This window comes from Anolis sagrei, chromosome 6, assembly GCF_037176765.1.
Source record: "Anolis sagrei isolate rAnoSag1 chromosome 6, rAnoSag1.mat, whole genome shotgun sequence".
NCBI lineage: Eukaryota > Metazoa > Chordata > Lepidosauria > Squamata > Dactyloidae > Anolis > Anolis sagrei.
Window position 1 is genome coordinate 97,646,775 of NC_090026.1, and position 16,026 is coordinate 97,662,800.

The following is a 16,026-nucleotide window of genomic DNA, read 5'->3' on the forward strand; positions in this document are numbered from 1 at the left end:
AGGGAGAAACGAAAGCAATACCACAAATGAAGGGCTTGTCCTCAGACACAGAAATGATTTCTCAATCTTCCAATGTTCATTTGTTCTTCTCAATTTGCAAAAAAGAATGGAGGGGTCCATTCATGCAAATTAAGAAATGTTAGTAAAGACAGTAGCATGTTGATAGCACCCATTGCCTCAACCTTAAGGTGGGTCCAAAAATATAAGAAGCTTTTTGATCCAGTTTAGTAAAATTTATTTATTTATTATTTATTTAAAACATTTCTATTCAGCACTTCTCAGCCTGAAGGGGACTCAGAGTGAAGCACAGCATATATACGGCAAACATTCAAGGCCGGGACATGAATTCATTATATGCATACATAAATATTTAAAACATTTGTCTCAATATTAAAATACACTGTTTAAAACCATCTTGATCATCTGCATCTAATCGAATTGCCTTGCTAAATGAAAACACTGCTAGGTGTTTTCATCACTATTATTTCATAAAGATAATGGATCTGATGCTTTATGGAGACCAAGCCATTCCTAAATTCTTTACATTATGAGAGAAAAGGCTCACATCAACTTAGTAGACTGTAGAGATGTGTGATCCATTTTAAAAATGGTTCAAAAGTCATTGCAAAACTGGGGGGGGGGGGGGTTTGCTGGCATTTCATTTCTGAAGAGTTTCTAAACTAGTGAAAAATTTAATACCATTTCGTTGCAATAATCAAATTACAATAACTGAGGAAATTTCAGGGCTCCTAACTCCCTCATTTTTACAGCGATTGAGCTGTAACTTCCTACAAAGGTAGAACACTAGAATTTCTCTCAAACAGTAGGGTAACAACTGGCTGATATAGCAAAGTTTCTTTCCACGTTGAAGTGACAATGGAAAAAAAATCAAAATTTGAAGAAAAGTTTGTGAGTCATCTGGATTGGGTTTTCACCTGCCCTCTGTTTACAGTACCACAAACATGATTTGCCAGGCAGTTACAGATTCAGTGGTTAGAATCCCTGTGTGTAAAAATGTAGCTGTGATGCTTCTGTGCACTGTTTGTGACATAACTGGTAATAAATATCATGTCTAAAAGTTATGGGTGTTTTTTTTTTTTGTATTAAGGTTGAGAGAATCACGTGTTCACTTGCCTCTTCTCTCCTTTAATTGGATCCTGACCAAGCTAGTCACATTCACCTAAATGTTGCTCCATTTCACTTAAGAGGAATCCCAAAAGACATGAATAATCACGTTAAATGATCAAAAATTGTCTGAAGCCAATGAAGGCTTAACAAGCAGTATATATTGCATAACAGCTATATGTTGTAAATATTTAACAATAATTCTCCCCCTGCCAAGGAACTTGGAAATGTTCTCATAGACTGTTTTCTTTCAGAGTTTGAAAAAGCTCCGAAGAGAACCACCAGAAACCTTAACCCACTGGTCAGACTGGCTGGGGGATTACTCTAAGGACCTCATCACATGTAGCTCCTTAAGCCAGGGGACAGCGGAGGCATACATGGGGTAGTGTGGCAAATCCACCAGGCAGCGGGGTAAACCATCAAGCAGCTCCCTGCATCACTCCCTTACCATGCGAAAACCCATCCGACCCCAGTCATGTTATCCCTGGCTCACTCTATGAGAACACAAGTAGTCACATGTGATTTCAGGGATGCTGCTTAGCACACTGGCGAGATGCATCATTCATTAAATGCCACTGGAAGTAGCCCTCTGTCATGCGATCGGCTCCAGCAAACTCCGTCCTGGCTGCGTCTTGGCATTGAATAGACGGCATCTGCTCTAGTTTCTTAGAAATTGTTATCATCATTTTCTATTGACAATCATATGGTGAATGATATTTGGGATATGTTCTATATCTCAAAAATTAGAGTGGATAGGGACAACCTGATGCCATTTTTTGAATTGATACAGAGCTAGCACTAGAGGCACCAAAACATGTGTTGGCCAATATTATGGTTTGGGGGAGAGGCACATTCTATCAAGAAGTGCAGCTTCAGGCAGGAGAATTTCATTTAAGGATCAGTCTGGTGAGGTATTCTAAAACTTGCTACTAGAAAGTTAGATGCCAGCTTATTAACTGGGTGAAGCCACCATTGACACAACAATGATGTAGAATAGGTGAACTATGAATTGGTGGATGTAGTGTTACAAATATCATGGAAGGTCAAGGTGTTCAAAGTAAGCAAATAACATATAAAATGTTATGGTATATAGATAATAGTTGCATTAAGACCTCATAGTAGTCAGTTTCATATTGCAATATTAAGTTTTTATTAATTCCAATAATATCAGGTAGTTTTCATGAGAAGCAATTACAAAGGATACCTCCAAAAGCCAGTGAATTGTGAAAAGTCTCACTGTATGCTGTATGCTTTCTTATGTGCATAGCTACAGGTGTCAGTAATGCATACCTATCAACATAACTGAGGATGGTTACTTGACAACAACTGCAATTGGATTTAGCCCAACAACTAAAATATCTAATGCTGCACATAATATTGTGGTAAGGGGAGGGGGAAGTGAAAGCACCCACAAATACTGGTAAATGCAGTGGTGATGATACAGTATGGCAAAGCAGCAACTGCGCAGATGTCAAAAACAAATCACTATGAGATATACAAACAAGATGATCAGGCTAATTTGTTATTGATGATCAGTAGAACATAACATTGGCTCATCAAAAGACACAGCAATGGTATAGGCAGGTGGATGAAAAGTGCTGTGGAGACTAGTGTAAAATGCTAGGCGCAGGAGATGAGCAGAGTTCAGGAATGTTGGGAAGACAACATGTGCAATGGGCTCGGTGGTTTCATCAGATAATTTTATGTGCAATTCGACACTGGTATAATTTATGCCCTTGCAGAATATATCTTCCTGCTTATAGAAGGTAATGGTTTCCTCAGGACCAGGAACAGGGTGACTTGTGACTTTCATGATTTTATCAATAAGGTGGACAGCATTTTTGAATTCCTCCTTAGTAGGAGGGAGCATGTTGTCTCGCCTTTCTCTGCGGAAGATGACCTTGCCTTCCTTCAGGGTGTTGGAAAGTGTGCAGACCTCTACCTGGGAAGAATTGCTCTCATAGGTAACCCAAACACACCCATCCAAGCCCTTCTGTCCACAATTGTCCCACATGGATTTATTGTCATCAATAAGGCAGCGATATGAGGAGTGCCCATATTTAGAGCAACGGTAGTTGTTGTGGCAAGGCAAGCCAGTAGGAGTTATGTCATGGAACGGAGAGCAGCGTTGAGGACCGTAGATGGTTTCACAATGGAAAGAACCTTGAGTTGCTCTGCAGTTCTTGATACATATATGGTTCTCCTGGGAGTATTCAAGGAAATCGTGTGTCCTGTGCAATCCGCAGTAATGCCATCCTCCATCTTCATGGTAGCAGTAACGATACGAGCCCCCGAAAAAATCACAAGATGTGACACATTTTTTGCCTGAAGCAGACAGACCTTCTTCTAAAGAGCAATAGTCCCAGTCTTTCCCATTTCCACCATATTGTTTGCACCAAGTGTATTCATAGCCATGATAATCACATTTATCCCCACATATCCCCTTGGAACTTGTGTAATAAATGACCGAACTGGAGAAGGCGAATGGCAGAACACAAAAGAGTGCAAGCAAAGCGATTGAGGCACTCATTCTCTTCTTGAGAACCTGAAATGAAAAAGGGGTGGGGTTCTGGTAACTTTCAAATTTATGTTTCATCCCACAATATCTTTCTTACAATATCCTTAATGTTTATTACAAGTTTGCAATATCTGTAATGCTATCTCCTTTTCTCTTTACAGCACTTGAAATGAATTCATTTTGTAATGTTTTCACATCTTTCAAATAGTCCTACCATTAGACAACTTATTTGGAATGCTATGGAATGGTTAGTTATTATTTCATATTTACCATCAGATAACTGCTTGTGGAGTTTTCTGCCATAAAAGACAAAATAACTTGACTGCCCTTGGATCCCAGTCTTAGCTGGGACAAGAGTGCAACACAAATAGTGTTTGATTTTGAATGTAAAAAAATTATTCAAGTTATTTTCTCCCCACTCATAGGAATGAAAATCCAAAAATATGCCTCATAGGACCTCATCACATCGAAGTGTTCCTCTGGTACACTTCAAAGACAGACTCCTACAAAGTCCATCAAACAATGCAGGACTGCTTCCAGTCGTTGCTTGTGGGAATCCATTTCCACAGTGAATAGCAACAGGAGGATTTCAAAGAAGGGCAGACATTGACTCCACTCCTTTCTCTGTGCATAGAAATGCTTTAAGAATTGGTGTTTGCCCTTGTGATGGGAAGTGGTGGATTTGTCCAATTACTTTGTGATGTTTCAGTGTAGGTGGTCTGCTAATGTGCTTTCTGTTTCCATTAGTGGTTTAAATACAGTTTGGGTCTCATTGAAAGAAGTAGTTTGAAAAGTGTGTTCGTCTCCTTTAAGTGTAGGGGCTTAAGGGGAACGATCACAATGGAAGTGGTCTTTTAAAAAGGAAAGTATGTCCATCTCCTTTAGAGTAGGGACTTACGGGGAGTGATCTAATGTAAAGTGCTGTTTCAAAAAGATGCCTGATTCAAAAAGTGTACTAGTATCCTTGAAATGGTTGATCCAGAAAGGGAAGGAGGCGATCCTGTGTGATGAGGGTTAGTAAATCCCACACTTCTTTAAACATGGAACCCCATAAAACATCACATAAAGAAGATGATTCCACCTCTCCCCCCCCCCCACCATGGCTCGGGGAGGGGGTGTATGAAGTCCAAAGGCTAACTGATACATTATCCTTTTCTCGAAGCTTAAGGAAGTTGTATTTTGGACTGCAACTATCACATTTCCATAGTTGGCATAGAACATTTTCTCTGATATCTCAGGTTGAATGTCCCTTATCCAAAATTATTGGAACCAGAAGTGTTTTGGATTTTAGATTTTTTAAAATTATTTGGCCTCACAATAGCAAAGGATTTGCATCCTTACCTTGGGTAAGACTTGGTGGATACCAATGACAGCTCCTTGTGGAAAAAGAATAAAGAGGGGGAAACACAGTCAGCTAGTGAAGTTTCCAGTTAAATAGAAGGCTGTGGGATTCCCTTACACTGAGAAATCTACCAACATCTGACTATTTTCAACAAGATTTCAAAATTACAAAAGTGTGAAAATCAAGTAAATCCTCCTTGAATTTGTCATAAGCAACAAAAAATAACAAAAGACATACTATAGAAAGGTTTCACATCTTACAAAATGCTTTGAGTGCTGTAAGTAATCAGCTTATATACAACATAAGTTCTTCCTTAAGGAAAGACATCAGGATTGCCCAAATATAACTGGGCTTTATTTCTCTGGAAAGGCCCAAGCTTACTTGTGAAATGGATATGCCATATCCCATTATCTTGTGAAGTGTGGTATCCAAATCCACTCCAAAAGCAAGAGGAAAAGAAAATACAAAAATAGATAAAACCAACATACCTCTAGTCATATTTTGAGAAGTGACAACATTAACTTATTAAAATAGCTGAATTTAGCCTCATACACTGTTCTTCCTCACAATTGTTATAGCAGCACTGGAACTGTGAGAGTTACATCTGTGCAATGTTTTCAAGGCCAGATGTGTATATTTTGACCCTTTCTTCTAAGTCAATTCAAATAACTCACCGTGTTTTCACTATTGAAATTCTTTTATTATCTGTGGTCTGTCCTCAGTACTTGCATAAAATAATATCTTAGCTTGACCCTTTGGAAGTGCCAACCTTCTCAATGTAGCCTGCAAATGTTCAATCAAAATCTGCTAGGGGTATTTTTATCCAATGCTGTGTTTATATAAAACAGGAGAGACATTGTGCAGAGACACCACACCACCAAGGATGCTATGTGTTTTCCTCAATTAACAATATCTTATAAGAAAACTAGAGAAAAAGAGCAAACAAGAACACTATTTTAAATTCAACAGTCCTGGAGGGAGATCAATCCAGTTCAGAACATTTGTTATCTGTATTGCACATCATACTCAGTATATCCAGGAAACAACCAAAATATGTGTTCTGCTGCTTCAGACTTCTCATAGAAATACAGATATGAGTGATATAAGCCTCAAAATGAAGTATCTCAAGCCCCTGGAAGCAAAATGTTATATATTTCCTGCAAAATGTTTGTATGTCTAAGATAGATAGATAGATAGATAGATAGATAGATAGAGAGACAGTTATGCATATGCACACACATACATATATACACCACACACACAGAGTCCAGTTTTCAATCAGAAATCTTTATGTTTACACCAGAGTCAACCTGGTTGATTCCAGCAGGATTGACCACCAAATATGGATGGATAACAGTTGACACCTCTAATTATTATTATTATTATTATTATTATTATTATTATTATTATTTGTATGCTGCCCTATCTCCCCGAGGGGACAGCATATATGTTATCCTTTTCAAACAATCTTTTTAAAAAGCCCATTTTCCATTCCCAAAGCTCTTCTTTTTCTTTGAATTAGCACAGGATTATATCCTTGTGCCACACTCCTTATTGATCCTATCCAGTCCATCTGCCTAAAATCGGAGGACTCTCAACAAAGTTTCCACATTACCTCCTTCTGTCCCTTCCAAGTACTCCACCTGCTCTGTCTTCTTCAAACACTCAGGAACAATGATGAGTAAGCAAGACCTTTTTGCTGTTTATATGGGGAGGGAATTCCAAAACTCTGACCTTGTTTAAAGCCAGGGGGGGGGGGGGAAGGACAGAAAGGGGGAAAGGAAAACAATATCACAAATGAAGGACTTTATCTCAGACACAGAAATGGTTTTTCAATCTTCTAGCATTCATTCGTTCTTGTCAATTTGCAAGGACGCATGGAGAGGTCAGTTCGTATGAATTAGGAAATGTTAATAGAGAGAGTAACATGTTGATAGCACCCATTGCCTCAACCTTCAGGTGAGTCCAAAAATATAAGGCCCAGCTTAGTAAAACCACTGCTAGGTGTTTTTATCCCTACCCAGAGCAGGTCTTTCATAAAGAGAATGGGTCTGATGCTTTTTTGTAGACCAAGCCATTCCAAAATTCTTTGCATTATGTTAGAAATAGCTCACATCAACATAATAGACTGATGTATTATGTGAAGGATGAAACTCAGAAATTCAGTTTGCACACACTACCATGAGAATTGTAGCTACTTCCAAAAGAAAGTTAATGAGTGGTGTTCCCATGCCATGTAATCAAAGGTGCATCGACCCTGTTGAATTAATGCAGTTTGACACCACTTTACCTGCCATGGTTCAATGCTATGGAATCCTGGGAGTGGTAGTTTTACAGGGTCTTTAGTCTTTTCTGCCAAAGAATCCTGGTGATGTACTCAACTACAACTCCCAGGATTTCATAGCATTGAACCATGGCACTGAAAGTAGCATCAAGATGAATAGATTCTACAGTGTAAATGTAATCCAAGAGGTCCTTGATCTTTAGCCCTGTCACCTTTGGCTCCACATATTTTTAGGCAGTGGTTCTCAGCCTGTGGGTCCCCAGATATTTTGACCCACGACTCCCAGAAATCCCAGCCAGTTTACCATCTGTTAGGAATTCTTGGAGCTGAAGGCCAAAACAACTGGAGACCCAGTGTCTTTAGGCATCACGGCTCATGGTTACATTTCATGTATCATGCTAAGCCATCCTGATGGCAGCAAAGGAAGATGTCACACCAGGGATGCTAGTGAAAGATAAGCATAAATAAGAACAGACAGAAATTTTTTATTGCTAGTTTACTGAATTTCAGATTATGATGCACTTAAGAATGACATGTATTAAATTACAGTTTCATAAAGGTCTGCTTGTATGGCATCCAGGGCATAAAGGAAATGAATATTCCTGTCTTCCTAGACTCCTACATAAAGTTTTTTTAAAAGACTGCAAAATTACTGGGTTTTTATTTATTCATTTTCATCTTCCACTGTTGTGTGTGAATGGTGCTGGTTTGCCTTCATGATGACCTGCACTCTGAGAACAATTTTGTACCTAATATACAAATTGCAACTGCATCATTTCACGCAACACATTAAGATGAAACAGCATCCCATAATTCAATTAAAACACAATTAATGCATTTGGTGCAGTCATGTTTCCAAGGATTAGTGATCACTAGAGGGATTATTCTGGTGGAATTGTAGTTAGTTATCATTGTCTTCTGAAAGAATCGTAGTTATCATTCCTTGCATAAAGTGATTCTCATAATAGAAGGCTGCATTTTTTCCATTTGTGCTTGCATGGGCTCTAGTTCAGTCTACTGAGTCATCAACAGAATCCATTTTTGCTTTACAATAATTTAGGCCAGCTTCAGCACTGCAGAGGCTCTTGTTTTCTGGAAAGTCTTATTGTTGTATGTTGAAATAGGATGAATCATTTAAAATCCCTGAAGGGAAGTGGTTACACCCCATTTCAAAGAAAATTTTTTTGGCTGTGCTTGTACTTTCCTTTTCTCTCTCTGTCTCCTTCCCTTGATTGCATTGCCTTCGATTGACATGTACACAGGCAGTCTCCAAGTTGCAAACAAAATAGGTTCTGTAGATTTGTACTTACGTTGAATTTGTGTGTAATTTGGAACAGGTACATTTTCAAAGTATAATTCCAGCCAAATATATATCTATATTAGTTTTGGATAGCCTGGTGGTGCAGTGGGTTAAACCGCTGAGCTGCTGAACTTGTTGACTGAAAGGTTGGTGGTTCGAACCCAAGGAGCGGGGTGAGCTCCCACTGTTAGACCCAGCATCTGCCAATCTAGCAGTTTGAAAGCATGCAAATGTGAGTAGATCAATAGTTACCACTTCTGTGGGAAGGTAACGGCGTTCCATGCAGTCATGCTGACCAGATGACCTTGGAGGTGTCTACGGATTAGAAATGAAGATGAGCACCACCCCACAGAATCAGACATGACAAGACTCAATGTCAGGGAAAACCTTTACCAGCATAGAGAAGGATTAACACTGCTGTGACATTTGTTTTGCTGTCTGTGTCCCTGTTCAAAACATTTCACCTCACTTTTTGTCTCTGTGATAATTACATTTTAAAGTTATTGGCCTATTATGGTGATAACGCTTCAGTGGAGACACCTTTTTACCATGATAACTCTTACAGCAGTAAATTTCCCTTCCATGGGGCAGATTTCTCTCACTTCCTGTTGTCTCAACCCCATTCTTAATTATGAGACATATCTAAGTTGTATGTTCGTAACTTGGGAACTGCCTATACAGTACTGACAGATTCTGGTTTATATGTTGTGCTAGATTTGTTTTTGGTTTTTTGTTTGTTTGTTTTTTACCAATCCAGCCATCACATTTTGTCTCCAAAGAGACAGTGTAGTGTTGGGTAGTGGATACAGTGCTGAACGGAAACTTGGACTGCATATATGTTATTGACTTAATGCAGCTGGACACCACTTGAACTGCCATTATGTGATGATATGGAATCATAGGTGTTTAGTTTTACAAAGTGTTTATCCTTAACTGCCAAAGAGTGCTGGTACCTCACCAAACTAAAAATTTCATGATTCCACAGCCCTGAGTCATAGCAGTTAGAGTGGTTTCATGGGCAAACTTTCTAACTTGGGGGCTGCATGAAGAACTGGAGTGGGATGGGCAGGCCAGGAGGTAGCATCTCCCCAAGTCCCCTGCCTGCCCTTTCCTTCCATTCCTCTTCTCTTTGGAGGCAGAAAGTGCAGGAAAGACAAGAAAGGTTTGGATCCCAAAAGGGTTGGTCTTGGTCAAGATGAGATTGTGGATGGGAGAGGAAAGGCATATCCAATTTAGACCCCATATTGCCTACTCCTGATATAGAATCCTAGAGTTGGAAGAGACCACTCAGGGCCATCCAGTCCAACCCCCTGCGATGCAGGAAGGCACAATCAAAGTACTCTCAATAAGCCTCTGAGGAAAAGCCTCAGAAGGAGACTCCACCGCAGTCTGAGGCAGCCTATGCCGCTCTCCAGGAAGTTCTTCCTAATCTTTTCAGTCAGATCTCTTTCCCTGCCATTTGAAACCATTAGCCCCTTGTGCTCTGGTCTCTAGAGCAGCTGAAAATCAGTTTTTTCCCTCCCGCCTCCTCCGTGGGACATCCTTTTAAATATTGAAACATAGTTCTCATGTTCCCTCTCTACCTTTTCTTCTCCCACCTAAACATTCCCTAGAAGGAAAAAGACAAGGAAGGAAGGAGGAAGAAAGGGAAGAAGAAAGGGGAGAAGAGAAGGAAGGAAAGAAGAGAAGGAAGGAAGGCAGGAAGGAAGGAAGCAAGCAAGGAAGGAAGGGTGGAAGGGAATGGAGGGAGGGAGGAAAGACAAAAGGGAAAGAAGGAAGGAAAGAAGGAAAGAAGAAAAGAAGGAAGGAAGGAAGGAGTGAAGGAAGGAGGAAAGAGGGAAGGAAGGAGGGGTGGAAGGGTGGAAGAGAAAGAAGAAGGGAAGGAAAAGAGAAGTAGGGGAGGAAGGGAGAGAAGGAGGAAGGAATTAGAGAAGGAAGGAAAGGATGGTGAGAGAGAGGAAGGCCTGAGAAAAGAACCTGAGGGGCTGCATCCGGCCCCTCGGCCTGGGTTTGCCCAAACCTGTTCTACAGTGTAGATGCATATATCTGATTCACAAATTTATAATCTGTAAAGTAAAATGATAATTGGTTAGGCAAGTGTATATATTTCAAAAGCATTTCAATCAAATAACTATTTCAACAATTGTGCTATACAATGAGTAAAGTAGACTGATGTGCAATAATGACCGGAACGGCCTTTGACTATGTCCTTGGATTACATGATTTTAAAACTGTGTTTAATATTTTATTGTTTTTAATTTTGTTTTAATGTACATGTCTATCTTCTATTGTCTGTTGATTGCATCAAATTGCTGCCAATTGTAAGGCCGTTCTGAGTCCTCTTCAGGGTTGAGAAGGACGGGATATAAATATAGCAGGCAAATAAATAAATAAATGCATCTCCAGGGGCAGCTGAAGTGTTCTAAAGACAACTTTGTGTCTGGGCAAATGTTTTGTTTATTTTTATATTTTTAAAAAACCCTCAAATTCTTTATAATGTCTATCTTTACTCCACCATGGTGCAATGGTTTGAGTGTTGGATTAGGATACTGGGAAACCAGGGTTCAAGTCCCTGCCTGGCTATAGAAACTCAGTAGTTTTCCATGTACGTCACATGGAAGACAATAGCAAACTGCCTCTCAACAAAACTTGTCAATAAAACCCTGTGATGAGTTCAACTTCTTGTTGTTCATTCGTTCAGTCGTCTCCGACTCTTCGTGACTTCATGGACCAGCCCACGCCAGAGCTCCCTGTCGGCCGTCACCACCCCCAGCTCCTTCAAGGTCAGTCCAGTCACTTCAAGGATGCCATCCATCCATCTTGTCCTTGGTCGGCCCCTCTTCCTTTTGCCTTCCACTTTCCCCAGCATAATTGTCTTCTCCAGGTTTTGCTGTCTTCTCATGATGTGGCCAAAGTACTTCAACTTTGTCTCTAGTATCCTTCCCTCCAGTGAGCAGCCGGGCTTTATTTCCTGGAGGATGGACTGGTTGGATCTTCTCGCAGTCCAAGGCACTCTCCGCACTTTCCTCCAGCACCACAGCTCAAAAGCATCGATCTTCCTTCGCTCAGCCTTCTCTAAGGTCCAGCTCTCACATCCGTAGGTTACTACAGGGAATACCATGGCTTTGACTAGGTGGATCTTTGTTGCCAGTCTGATGTCTCTGCTCTTTACTATTTTATCGAGATTGGACATTGCTCTCCTCCCAAGAAGTAAGTGTCTTCTGATTTCCTGGCCACAGTCTGCATCTGCAGTAATCATTGCGCCTAGAAATACAAAGTCTGTCACGGCCTCCACGTTTTCTCCCTCTATTTCCCAGTTGTCAATCATTCTTGTTGCCATAATCTTGGTTTTTTTTTTATGTTTAGCTTTAGAGTTCACCTTAGGGTCACCATAAATCAGAAACTGGACTTGAAGGCATACCACAACAATAACGATTTATATCAAACCCTTTCATCAAAATACTATAAATTGGCACCTCTCAACAATATTGACTACCTGATACTTTAATAGACCAATTAGAATAAATCCAATAGGCATGGTTGGTTTAATATTGAGGGTACTGTAAGAAAATTAAAAAGCCCTGCTAGTTACAAAAGCTGAACAAATTTATATTAAAACCATGACCCAGTTTTTTTTAAAAAAAAAATAGGGTAAGGAAACAGTGATTTCATTTCATTTTGTTTTGTTTTAGAAAACCCTGCCAAGGGAAGGGTATAGATAGTGAGAATTTTATCATTGCACTCTTCAAGTCATGACCTAGCCATTTCTTGTTGTATGCTTTCAAGTCCTTTCTGATTTATGGCGACCCTAAAGTGAACCTATCACAGGATTTCTTTAGCCATACCAATGCTAATAATTATCCCAATTTGGCAGCAATGGAGAAAATGCACTGACATTTATATTTACAAGTCCATTCCATATAAGTCAGTTTGACTATGTTGCAGCTATTCACTATTAATTAGGCAAAATGAAAAATGTAAGATTCAATACAACTCAAACTTCAAGTTCTTCTACAGGATCACAGGAGATGAGTAAAATAAGAGGACTCCTCTCTCATTACCATTAATGAGAGTTGTGTTCAAAATTCCAATGTGGTGTGATGACAGTTGTGTGCTTTTCTTCCCACAGTCCCATGCTTAACTTTTTAATATATCTTTAGACTCTTGGTGAATACATGTTATTAAATTCCATGGAATCTACTTCTGGGCACTGCATGTTGGACTAGGATGCTAGGAGATCAGGCTTCAAATCTCTACTTGTCTGTGGAAACCTACTGGCTCACCTCAGGCAAATCACTGCCTCTCCACCTCAGAAGGAGGCATGATTAAACCCCCTTTGAACAAATACCATGATAGGGTCATCTTAGGGTCCTTCCATACAGCTGTATAAAATCTATAATGAAATGTATTATACAGCAGTGTGGATTCAGATAATCCATTTCAAAGCAGGTTTTGTGGATTATCTGCCTTGATATTCTGGGATATATGGCTGTGTGGAAGGGTCCTTAGGATCACCATAAGTCAGATATGACTTGAAGGCACACATATATAGTAGTATGGGAGACAAAAGAAGGTCATGTTGGAAGAGTTACTCTTCTGACTATAATTTCAAGAATTCCTTGAAAGGGCAAGAGTTCTCAGAGCTGCAATAAAGAAAAGTTTTCCAGGCTCTGTATTCGATACACCGAGGACCCTTTCATGCTGCCCCTATATCATGGAATCTGATCCCAGATTATCTTCTTATCCCAGATTGTCTGGCAGTGGAGACTCATATAATCCAGTTTAAAGCAGATAATCTGGGATCAGATCCCATTATATAGGGCAGTGTAGAAGGGCCTTAGGGCCCTTCCACATAGCTATATAACCTAGAATATCAAAGCAGAAAATCCCACATCTGCTTTGAACTGGGTTATCTTAGTCCACACAGCCATGTACTACAGGTCAAAGGAGAAAAGTTGGATTTTCTGCTTTGATATTCTGGGCCATAGAGTCATAAAAGAGTAACAAATGGTATGTTATTTGGGGCATGGGGCAGGGGATTGCTGCACCATTCTCTTCAAAACATGTTACCAAAAGGGGCCATCTCAGTATCATGGGGCATAGAACCAATAACCCTGATGCCTATCCAACATAACTTTAGAAATACCCCTTCCCACTGATGGAGGAGAAGGAATAAGGCAAGGCAGCTATGAGCCTTAACTGTCTGAGAAGAAAGGTCCATCTATCCATTTCCCCGGTCAAGATGCTAGGCACCTACTGTAGTAACCTTCTGTCATCAAGAGAAGAAAGACATGACAGAGATGGACAGAGGAACCCTCATATTCCAAAAGGAATGCGAAGACACAGGGATGACCTGAACAGTCCTATGTGTCACAACACATGGGTTCTGTGAGATGAATCCAAACCACTCAATTATACCACATTGATATAACAATAATTGTCATGACTTCATACATTGTATCAGGAAGCTGCAGCCATTCCTTGCAGGAGTGGTCAGGCATAGTCCAAAGTCACAACAGATATCATTTTATTTATTTATTTATTACTTGCACTTATTTACCGCCACTCTCAGCCCAGGGGGCGACTCGTGGCGGTGAACAACAACATAGAAAAGACAATTTACAGTAATCAGAACAATACATAACATGCTACTACTACTTGACATATACTTATACTAAAAATCCGCTTCGTCATATCATGGGTCATAGTCAGTCTCATAGTCGTGGTCCATTCCGGTCATCATTGCCAAGATATAGCACTCAGTTAAAGGCCAACTCGAAGAGCCATGTTTTCAGGCTCTTACGAAAGGCCATAAGGGAGGGCGCCTGTCTAACTTCAGCAGGGAGGGCGTTCCACAGCCGGGGGGCCACCACCGAGAAGGCCCGCTCTCTCGTCCCCGCCAGGCGTGCCTGTGAGGCAGACGGGATCGAGAGAAGGGCCTCCCCGGATGATCTCAAGGTCCTCGTGGGCTCGTAGGCCAAGATGCGGTCTGCAAGGTATTTTGGGCCGGAACCGTTTAGGGCTTTGTAGGATAGTACCAGCACCTTAAATTGGGCCCGGTAGCAAATCGGCAGCCAGTGGAGCTGGGACAGCAGGGGCGTTGTGTGCTCCCTACGCCCTGCTCCTGTTAACAACATGGCTGCCGCGCGCTGGACTAGCTGGAGCTTCCGGGCCATTTTCAAGGGCAGCCCCACGTAGAGAGCGTTGCAGTAGTCGAGGCGGGATGTGACCAAAGCGTGTACCACCGTGGCCAAGTCAGACTTCCCAAGATACGGGCGCAGCTGGCGCACGAGCCTGAGCTGTGCAAATGCTCCCCTGGTCACCGCTGAAACCTGGGGATCCAGGCTCAGCGACGAGTCCAGGGTCACACCCAAGCTGCGAACCTGAGCCTTCAAGGGGAGTGCGACCCCGTCCAGCACAGGCTGTAACCCTATACCCTGTTCGGCCTTGCGACTGACCAGGAGTACCTCTGTCTTGTCTGGATTTAATTTCAGTTTGTTCGCCCTCATCCAGACCATTACAGCGGCCAGGCACCGGTTCAGGACTTCGACGGCCTCCTTAGTAGCAGGTGGGAAGGAGTGACAGAGTTGGACATCATCTGCGTACAGATGACACCGCACCCCGAAACTCCGGATGATCTCACCCAGCGGCTTCATGTAGATGTTAAACAGCATGGGGGACAGGATGGAGCCCTGAGGAACCCCACAGGTCAAAGGCTGTGGTGTTGAACAGGAGTCCCCCAATAACACCTTCTGGGTACGGCCCTCCAGAAATGACCGGAGCCACTGCAAAGCAGTGCCCCCGAGACCCATCTCTGCAAGGCGCCCCAGAAGAATACCGTGGTCGACGGTATCGAAGGCCGCTGAGAGGTCCAGGAGCACCAACAGGGACACACTCCCCCTGTCTAGCTCCCGGCGCAGATCATCGACTAAGGCGACCAAGACCGTCTCGGTACCATGTCCCGGTCTGAAACCAGACTGTGCCAGATCCAGATAATCCGTGTCTCTCAAGAATACCTGGAGTTGTGAGGCCACCACGCTTTCCATGACTTTGCCCAAGTAGGGAAGATTGGAAACAGGCCGAAAGTTTTCGAATTTGGTGGGGTCCAGTGATGGCTTCTTCAACAGCGGCTTTATAATAGCCTGTTTTAGGCTCGCTGGAATCTTGCCTTCCCGAAGGGAGGCATTCACCACCACCGTTACCCACTCGGCCAATCCCCCTCTGGCCTCCTTCAGAAGCCAGGATGGGCAGGGGTCTAGGATGGACGTGGTGGGCCTCATTCCTCCAAGTATCTTGTCCACATCCTCGGGCTTCACAAACTGAAAAGAATCCAACAAAATAGGACAAGCAGGTGCTTGTGTCACATCCACAGAGACTGCACTTAATGTGGCGTCCAGCTCAGAGCGGATCAAAGTGACTTTGTCTGCAAAGAACCGAGCAAATGCTTCACAGCGCGT

At 41.8% G+C, this 16,026-nt stretch overlaps 1 protein-coding gene across 1 annotated transcript; it reads right to left on the minus strand.

The window, feature by feature from the left end:
- Window positions 1-2,302: 2,302 nt before the first annotated feature.
- LOC132778809 (uncharacterized) lies at window positions 2,303-6,694 on the minus strand. The gene is made up of 3 exons (XM_060782171.2): window positions 6,601-6,694; window positions 4,985-5,019; window positions 2,303-3,670 (listed from the first exon to the last, which is right to left on the minus strand). The coding sequence occupies exon 3, from the start codon at window positions 3,653-3,655 to the stop codon at window positions 2,648-2,650; it is 1,008 nt and encodes a 335-aa protein (XP_060638154.2). The 5' UTR covers window positions 3,656-3,670; window positions 4,985-5,019; window positions 6,601-6,694; the 3' UTR covers window positions 2,303-2,647.
- Between the last annotated feature and the right edge of the window lie 9,332 nt (window positions 6,695-16,026).